The sequence below is a fragment of the Augochlora pura genome, chromosome 3 (genome assembly GCF_028453695.1).
Source record: "Augochlora pura isolate Apur16 chromosome 3, APUR_v2.2.1, whole genome shotgun sequence".
NCBI lineage: Eukaryota > Metazoa > Arthropoda > Insecta > Hymenoptera > Halictidae > Augochlora > Augochlora pura.
In genome coordinates, this window is record NC_135774.1 from 15,924,368 (window position 1) to 15,933,752 (window position 9,385).

The 9,385-nt window shown below is 35.9% G+C and overlaps 2 protein-coding genes across 2 annotated transcripts in view; one reads left to right on the plus strand and one right to left on the minus strand.

Annotated features, from left to right (window-relative positions):
• The window catches only part of Apime-asta (allatostatin A), a 39,595-nt gene extending 30,216 nt beyond the window's left edge, over positions 1-9,379 (plus strand). Inside the window, exons 2-3 of the mRNA XM_078197111.1 lie at positions 6,448-6,725; positions 7,571-9,379. Of these exons, the coding sequence (XP_078053237.1) occupies positions 6,459-6,725; positions 7,571-7,861 (558 nt within the window). The 5' untranslated portion in view covers positions 6,448-6,458 and the 3' untranslated portion in view covers positions 7,862-9,379. The remainder of the gene's footprint in view (positions 1-6,447; positions 6,726-7,570) is intronic.
• LOC144467668 (histone-lysine N-methyltransferase SETMAR-like) overlaps positions 9,127-9,385 on the minus strand; it is a 2,086-nt gene continuing 1,827 nt past the window's right edge. Inside the window, exon 2 of the mRNA XM_078176561.1 lies at positions 9,127-9,256. Within this exon, the coding sequence (XP_078032687.1) occupies positions 9,127-9,256 (130 nt within the window). The remainder of the gene's footprint in view (positions 9,257-9,385) is intronic.

The window sequence follows — 9,385 nt, forward strand, 5'->3', positions numbered from 1 at the left end:
AAAATGCTTATCACTGGTTGATTATTTATTTATTATATAAATCGATGGACAAAGAATTAATTAATGAAAATTAAAGGAATTATTTTGTGGTTCTTAATATATGTGAGATTTTTAATTGGATTCTTGATTTGGTTAACATTTGTGATAACAATAATATTGACTACTTTATTGGTAATTTTAATTTTAGGAGTCGAGGTTATAATGTTATTAGAAGCTAGAACGTTTAGTTCGTGTTTGTTTTGTAGATTGTAATTTATTGTTATCATTTTGATTTTGATTTGTAATTTCTATTTATAGTACTACTATAGTTATACTGACCTTCTGTCGAGAAGTTAAAATGGTTTTATAAAAAGTTTTATTTATGCTAAATAAAACAAATAAATGGATAAATAAATCATACTGCCTTATAAATATAAATCAGTCATATGGTTTCCATTTTCACTTCTATTTCTGTTATTATTATTATCATACTATTAGTACTACTGATACTATGTTGAATTTCTGTAGAGAAATTAAAATGGCATCAGATATGTTTATGTCAAACAAATAAATAAGATAGATAAATACAATAAGATAAATATGATATTTTACAAATACTCTGCATATATAAATGCATATATAAATAATAGTAAATATATAATAATATTTGATAAATCTAAAATATTATTATAGGTATATATATTATTATATATGTAATATTATAATAATATTACAAGTATTATTATTATAGATATACATATATTATTATATATAATATAACAACATCGAAAAATAGAAACTGCAAATCGTCATAACTCGTCCGCAGCGTCACGCAATCAATACAGCGGTAGCTAGTTATCACGTCCTCGATATCCAATCGATTGACAAACGAATCATTAGCGACGATTTTTTTCCATCGACGAGATTTCCACCTACCTTAAATGAATTCCAATGGATCCCGCTTACGCAACACCTGATCGACGGACCGAATCCCGCATAAATCGATGTAACCGAACGGAGAACGAGCGCGGATCGCGGTTCCCATCAAACATTCAACGGCGCTCGACCGCAGTTTTCGATGATGCCCTCTGCAGATCAGTGTTTAACCCTTTCGCGCCGAGCGTCGTACTCACGCGGCATCCACTCGACGACCTGTGGGCACGAGCGCCGTATATACAGGCTGTCCCAGTTTTTAAGGTTCAATCTTTGTCAGTGTATTCTATGGCACAAAGTAAGAAAAAATGTTATATAAACATAGGTCATATAGAACTTTATTAAGAAGTTATAACAAAAATTCGTTGCTTACCTAAGACCCTAAACAGTCCGCACTTGGCTTGGTTTTACGGTACGTCAATGGCCATTGGGACCTTTAGTTAAAATACTAAATCTAACAAATCTTATTAAAACAGAAAGTTTCGCTAAATCTCAAAAATTGCCTGAAGTCACGTCCGCACCGTAATCATAAACTGCGCTCAAATCCAGTCTCGGTACCCTACCGCGATCCTTCGAATCCTTTACACTAATAGCTATTACTAGCGAAAATTCATTTAAATGTTTGGTGATCTCAGTTAGTAAACATAGCTTACATAAACACACTGAAAAGCACAATATTGTTTATCTAACTAACAGCAAATTGACTACTATTCCTCTTCTGAACTGTTGTTATAACGTCTTAACCATTTGACTGCTAAGCAATTCTTTCAAGAACGCACGAAAACTGCGAGACATATTTTGACTTGATCTTGTCAAATAAAACACTCTCATTTAGACAAATATCAATCAATTTTAATAATTCTTTTCGTATTATAAAGAAACAATATTAATTGTGATTGTGAATAAGTAAAATAAACATTAAATTGTTTTTTTTTAAATTAAAATTTATAAAAAGATAACTTAAGGTTTATTGATCTTCTCTTATGATCAATAAACGTGCGGTTTTAGAGGACAAATGAACGCAGCGCTTTTGCGCCGCGTAGCAGTCAAACGGTTAATAAATCTCTATATGACCCATGTTTACATAACATTTTTTTTATATTGTGCCATAGAAAACACTGACTAAGTTTGAACATTCAAATTTCGGACACTCTGTATATGCGTGATCCAAACGACGTGCATACAAAATTAGTAATAAACAATTCTTTAAAAATTCTATTTTTATAACTCTTGAATTTAACTGCTATAAATCGTCCAATACTTACGCGCCGTAAAAATTTGATGCTTTTATATATTTTTTCAGTTCTATAGACAACGTTTCATATTAAATCGAAAGTTTGTCGTATTTTAATAATTATTTGCTCTATTTTAACATACCTTAAAGGATGTTTACCCTTTCACTGCATATTTTTGTTTAAATATATATATACTGCATCCATTCGATGAACTGTGAGTACGAGCGCCGCATATATGCGTCATCGAAATGACGCGTATACAAGTGTCATCTGTAGTCGATGACAACATTTTTAGTTACCTGCAGAACAATTTCTATTGATTTTATTGACATGTCGGACTTTAATCGCTTCTTAATACGTTTATTGACCAACGTGAATCGGTCGAGTTTCTTACCGGACTGAAAATTCGATAGTCGGAACGCGTAGGATAACGTTATATTTTATATATTAAATATGAATTAATGTCTAATAAATCTAATAGTTAATTTACCTATTATATCTACTATTATATCTAATAGATATAATTTTATATTTTACGGCGCTTATTCCATCAAATTTCTGTGCCATAAATGGGATTTTTGTAAATTAAATAAATTAACACGTTGAGTGCCACGTCAGTCACCGGTGACTGATACCGAGCTTTCCCTTCAGGCCGCGTTAGCCATCGGTGACTGACAGTATAAAATATTGTTGCGATCTTCTGAAACCTGGTCCGGTTCCCGTTTCTCTGTTCCGCGCGTCCGCGGCATATTTGTTTTTATTCGATTTATCATTTACACTTTCTCTTTGTCTGTACAATACAATATATCAGATTTCTCTGTATTGCTAATACAATATATCGGATTTCTCTGTACTGCTAATACAATATATCGGATTCGCTGTCAATCGCCAACTGCCAAAGTTCAAATCGATCGGAAGACCCTGAACCGTGTTATCGTCTTTTATTCTGGCAAGGGAATTTCGAGGCGACACTGGTCATCCATCCGGTGTTCGTAACAATATGATAATAAACTTAAAAATTTACATTGTTTGAAGTTGTTATCTAAAATTAAGCATAAGCATATAAGCGTTCCCTTTCAAACAGAAATATCTTCCACTACGATAAGAAACAATGGCCCTAATATGTTTAAACATTTGCATCTGACGGGGAAGTCGTTATAAAACTGTGTGGCACTCAACGTGTTAAATCCTAGTCAACTCGAACAAGAAGAGCGTCACCCATATTTGGGCGACGGAGCCCCAACAGAAGCAAACCTGTCACCCAGGTATGGGTGACGAACGTGATAAAGCTACCTAAACTGTTTAAAATTTCTTAAAACTCTTCTTCGTTGAAACGACACGATAACGTATTGCGCAATATAAAAAAAGGATCGTGACGATATTGAATATCGTTCAATGACGATATTGAACGATCGTCATTGAACGCCTTCGACGGACGGGACTGTCGTAGCGAAAGGGTTGATCGCACACCGACGCATTCTAAAATTGATTCTGCGCTGCGAGCGCTCGCCATATAGTTAATGCGATTTATATTCATTCGGGAGCCGTGTAATTCCTAATTACTGGTGTCTCCAACGGATTAATTAGTGTTTAAATGTTACCGCATTAAATACACCCGTATGAGCTTTGTAACGATGGACACGCCGAGATTTCATAGTGAATTTCATCGGCAAATGTCTTCCACCCAGGACGGAAATTGAGGTATTTAAAAAGCGACTTTTCAGAATTTTTGTTTCGGGGCGGGAAAGACAAAAGAAATGTTTATTTATTTATTTGATGTGATATAATTGTCACGAACGAGGTTATCTAATCAGATGTTGGTAAGCAAGTATGAGTAATCAAATATTATAATGATATAATATCGTATGGTAATGTGATTGAATATCGTACAGTTAAATATTATATAGTCACATATCATATAATAGAATATCATATAGTCAAATATGATATAAACAAATATCATATAGTCAAGTTATTAAATTTTTATTTTTATTTAGTATGTGCGAGAGTGAACGTATACACTTATAAAGAACTTATATTATTTAACAATTTATGGACTACAGAGAAATTTAGCAATGTGAAAATGCTTTCGATTATCGTCTATCCGTCGCCTCGGAGACGCCGCGCCGCTCGAGTGCGAAGGGTTAAATCCCGGTGTATCGCGATACACGGTTTTTAGCATTCAATTTCCGGTGACTTTAAGGATCCTTAAACTCGAACGGTAGCCGGCAGCGAGGCAAGACAAACTTTCCCCGCTTGGATAGAGAAGGGAAAGCAATTTTCCGGCGGGCAGGGTGTCTGTTCATTATTTCGCCCCGAACTTTGGAACCGAGTTCGCGGCCGGGAAAGAGATCGCCGCCATTTCGATAACGTCTCTCGGGGAGTTTCTGACACCTACCCGTGTTATTCCATAAATAGACGCACAATGGTGCGCTGGCAAAAATACCATGAAATAGAAAATAGTGAACTCAAGGAAAATAAGATGGAAAAATAAATATGCGTGGTCAGTGCTATTGGCAATAAATATTTGACTAGAGGCAATACTAACGACTTAAACTCGTGCACTATACTACTGTGAACAAAAAGTAAGGTGAATTTGTTTACAAAATGTTTAGAAAAAATATAGAAAATGGCGCTTAGAGAAATGTATTTGATTGAGCGAGATCTTGGAGAAAAGTATTTAACTATAACTATAATCTAAGTATTAACTCTGGCTATACTCGCAGTATTCAGTATTTTAGAATATTTTTACGCGTATAGGTTACTGTTTTAACAAATCATGAGGCTGATTTCATAGAAATTTTTATTTTCTTTGTGGAATTATTTGCTCTGATAACTTATTGCTTCGGGTAACATTTTCTGGCTTTAGTTTAGTGCATTAGTATCTCTACATTGTTTATAAATGTTGTACGAGTTAGATTTGTTGTTTTTACACGCTTAGCGTCAGTATTCTACTGTCGACTGTGTATTTCTCTTTGAACTTTGTAATTTTTAATTTCTGAGATCGCTGATTGCGCATCTGAAGCAAGCAGTGTAAAATTAAAATTGGCGGTTTTAATAGATGATATATACATGTCGAAAAGATGATTTATATTCTTTTCTTAACATAAATCTTTGGTTATAGCTAAGGCAGAAAATGAAAAAATGCAACTACAGACAATAAATAATTGTGTATGATTTGTTTGAATAGTGTTGTGATGATTTCAAAATTATACATTAAATTTTCTACTCAATGGCATAAAAAAAATTATACAAATGTAGGCAATAATTATTATATCATATAAATAACTGTTACAGAACCTTAACAAAAGCAGTTTTATATTAGTTTATAAAAGTCATAGTAAGGCATTTATCCTGATCTTGATCGAATGTGGCAATATTTGCCGCAATTAAAGAAATAACTCATACATATCTCTTTACAGCACAAATAATCGTAAGTTAACAAATTAATGATCCGTCATGCTAACAGGTTCCGTAAACCAAGTGTTAATTCCAACTGTTTATTATGCAGTTTATGCGAGTTTCGACAACGAAAACATTTGATTTAGTTCGCTTCTGAAAGTTTAAACCGGAACCTGCCAGCAACATGCACGCGGAACATTAAAATAACTCAGATGCCTACTCATGTAGATTCACTTGGAATTGAAGATTGTAGGAAGACGCATTTCAAATTTGCATATTCTTCTTTAGAATTATGCAAGCTTTCTTACGACCTAAAACAAAAATCAATTACTTGTAGAAACCTTCGTGCGACGCAACAAATCTTGGACAAGCCTTGGTACAAACATTGTCAAAATTATAAATATTGCTCCAAGCTTACTCCAAGCTCGCATTTTTGTGTATAACAATAAATGAATAAAATAGCTAGTTGTACTTTTAATTAAATAAAATCTGTACAATACTATATTTCATCAAGTAGCTGATTAATAACTTAATACTGTAAAACTCAACACTGTAACTTAATACTTTGTAAATATAAATAATTTAAATATAATTATATCGTAACATAACATTTTGTGCATATACATAATTTATCTAGTCAGAAAAGTAAAATTAAGGATTAGAATAATAATAAAAGGTAAACTTGAATAATAAAATAAATAATTGTTGTGTCGCCACGACACGCAAACTAACGCACCGCCGTACAAGATATACCTGCATAAAGGTATCCGGAATCCACAAAGAAATAATAACTTTTTAAATTCTAAGTCTGCACCCTCCTCGTTTCTATTCTCTATCAATAAACCCGTTGAGTAGCTACAATGAAAGCATTGCTAAAGGGAGGCTGTTTTCTGTGCAGATCGAACGAGAATGTTCAGGATGAGGTCGAAAACTAGCCTGTTGACGTCCAGCGTCGCTTTCGTCTGTGTCGTCAGCGTCGTCAGCAAACCAGCAGTAGCGATGGACGAGACGCCAGCCTCTTCATTGAATCTCCAACACTACAACTTGCTGGACTCGACCGGCTACGACGATCCTCTGCCGGCAAAGAGGGCGTACACTTACGTCTCCGAATACAAGAGGCTACCGGTCTATAACTTTGGCATCGGGAAACGTTGGAGCGATGACAGCGACGATAAGGTGAGAGAGCTATCGAATCGATTTTCGCCCCTCCACTTCGAACCATCGCTGCTACGTTCGCATAGTGTTTGTTTTTTGTTATACGCTAGCAATCGATGCGGTAATCGTACAATTCTCCCACACAGTTATGTCTACTTATGTGAAGTAGAATTTATAGGGTGATCATAGAGTCGTATTACAATAATCTTATTACGATAAGAAGAGTGATGTTTATTAATAATAATTCAAAACCGTTATCGTATTGAGTTTATAGTTTTGAACTGGTCATAAAGCAATTTCTGCAATAAAATTGGATGATCTAATGTAATTCTAATCCAATGCTAACAGGTGCTTCGGTTAATTGTGTCATTTTGCTCCGTCAAATTTTAGTGACATTTTCATAATAAAATGAACGAAGTGAATAAAGAAATTATTGGTTATTCTGTCTTGTGATGGACTTTAATTTTTTTATTTCTTTTAAATGAAATTTGCTATTTTCACTTCAAATAAGTTTATTTCTTGATCATTCTTTTATCGGACCGAAAGCTTATTAATAAGTTGACTTTCACACTCATTCACTTTTACGTTATGATTACCATTATTACCATTCTTGCACACCTGTTATAATCATGTCTTGTGTCGTAAAAACACTATTGTGTCTTGTGAACGCTATTCCAATCACAAAAAAGATTCCTAATCAACAATAACCATGACACAGTTCTTGCAGAGATGTCGCCATTATTGCCACCATTCACTATTCACATTATCATTACTATCATTATTATTCGTGCCCATTTCGTATAATAGATACAATTCCAACCAATTAGAGGATCCTGGTCGACAATAACCGTGAAACGATGTTGCAGAGACTTCGTCAGTACTTATCCAGCCTGGCAAAGCGCACGAGACAGTACAGCTTCGGCTTGGGAAAACGTAACGAGAACGCGGACTATCCCCTGAGGATGAACCTGGACTACATACCGGCCGGCTCTGTGTTCGACTCTCAGAAGAACTTGGAAGAGGTGTTCGAAGACAAACGAGCGGTGCAGCCGTACTCGTTCGGGCTCGGCAAGAGGTACGCGCGGTCTTATGCCGAAGCCACCACTCCGGCAAAACACTTCGGGATCGTGAAGAATCCCGACGACATGCTGGAATAGGACCTCGTCGAGCTGGCTTCGCCGGAGACGAAGACTATAGAGCGGGACACCGGCGAAGTAGCCCGCGCACACGACGTAGCTCTATTTCGATGTCGCAGAGTTTTGTTCTCAGACGAAATATAACGATCACGCAACAATAAAGACACGTTTACAAGTTTGAACGCCTCCTCCCGATCTCTCCCATCTCCTATCACGCGCGGGAAGATCGAGAAGATCGATCGAGACAGGCTCGAGCGAAATCGCGCGGTAGTCCTACGTTCGACCGGGCCCTCGCGGACTGCGGATTCTCTCGGAACGAGGAACGACAGCCAGGTGCGAATGGATAGGTGTTTGTTGCGGATAATATACCCTTGATATAATCTTGACATAACCTAGAAATCGTGTGTTGCGTTTAACTATAGGAAGACGCTTCGCAGGCGTCGGCGTGAGTAAGGGTTGCGAGCGACTCGAAATAAAGTCTTGGTAATTGAAATATTGTTTATTGGTTTTTAATTGTAGGATATGAAGTATGCTAGCTGTTAGAAGGATGTGTTAGTGTTATAGCGTTTATCTACGCATTTGCAGGCAATTCAAAGATATTGCGGCGTCGCTTTCAACCTTATGGGGTTTTTCTGGGGCTAAGGGTAGTCATTGTTCCGGGGAATTCGCGATCTGCGATCGTAATTTGTGTGGTTTTTAAACGAAAATGCATTGCGTTTGAATCTTACGTTTCTTAGAATTCGGCGCGACTGTGTTATCGCTGGACTGCGGGTTTTACGGATGAAAATTGGAAATAAAAATTGCAAATGATCAACCCTTTGCACTCGAGTAGCGCGTCTGAGACAGCAATGAAAATTATTATATCATTTCCAAAATAATTTTGACATTATTAAAGATATTTAAAAGCGTAACAGCTTTACAAGTAACGAGACTTTCAATTTCACACGCATAAATTGCATTAAGTTATATAAAATTGAAATACAGTTAATTAAAATGACTATCTTCTAGATATAAAACGACTTCGATTGCAAACAATTAATAAATCAAAAACAATCAAGGACATCTACTTTAAAACTTCTGAAATTATTAAAGTAAGAACAAAATTGTTAACTCATTGGTGCAATCGACGAGGGTTTTTTTTATCTTGCACAAAAAACCGCAGTCTAGTCAGTTGACTCGCCTACTAAATAAAAATGTTTAAATACGCGATGACCTCGCGGTTCTCTGCAGAGGGTACCTCGAAAAATGTGCTATCGAAACATTAAACAAAGTATTTGCAATAATCCTCAAGAAATTGTTAAGAATTTTGCGCTGCGAAGAACCGACGTCTCGTTGTCGATCGATAACCAATTACTTCCGGAAGCTTTTGTGCGTTCCAACAAAACTCCACCGCTATTGGCCTCAGATCTGGACCATCTAAAAAAAAAATGTAATTAGATTGTAAAATATAAGAAAAAACAAAAGAGCAATTTTGCGAACGAAAAAACAAAGGACAGAAAGAACCGATTCCCGCGCGTGTCCAGCTCTGCGTATACCCCCCCCCCC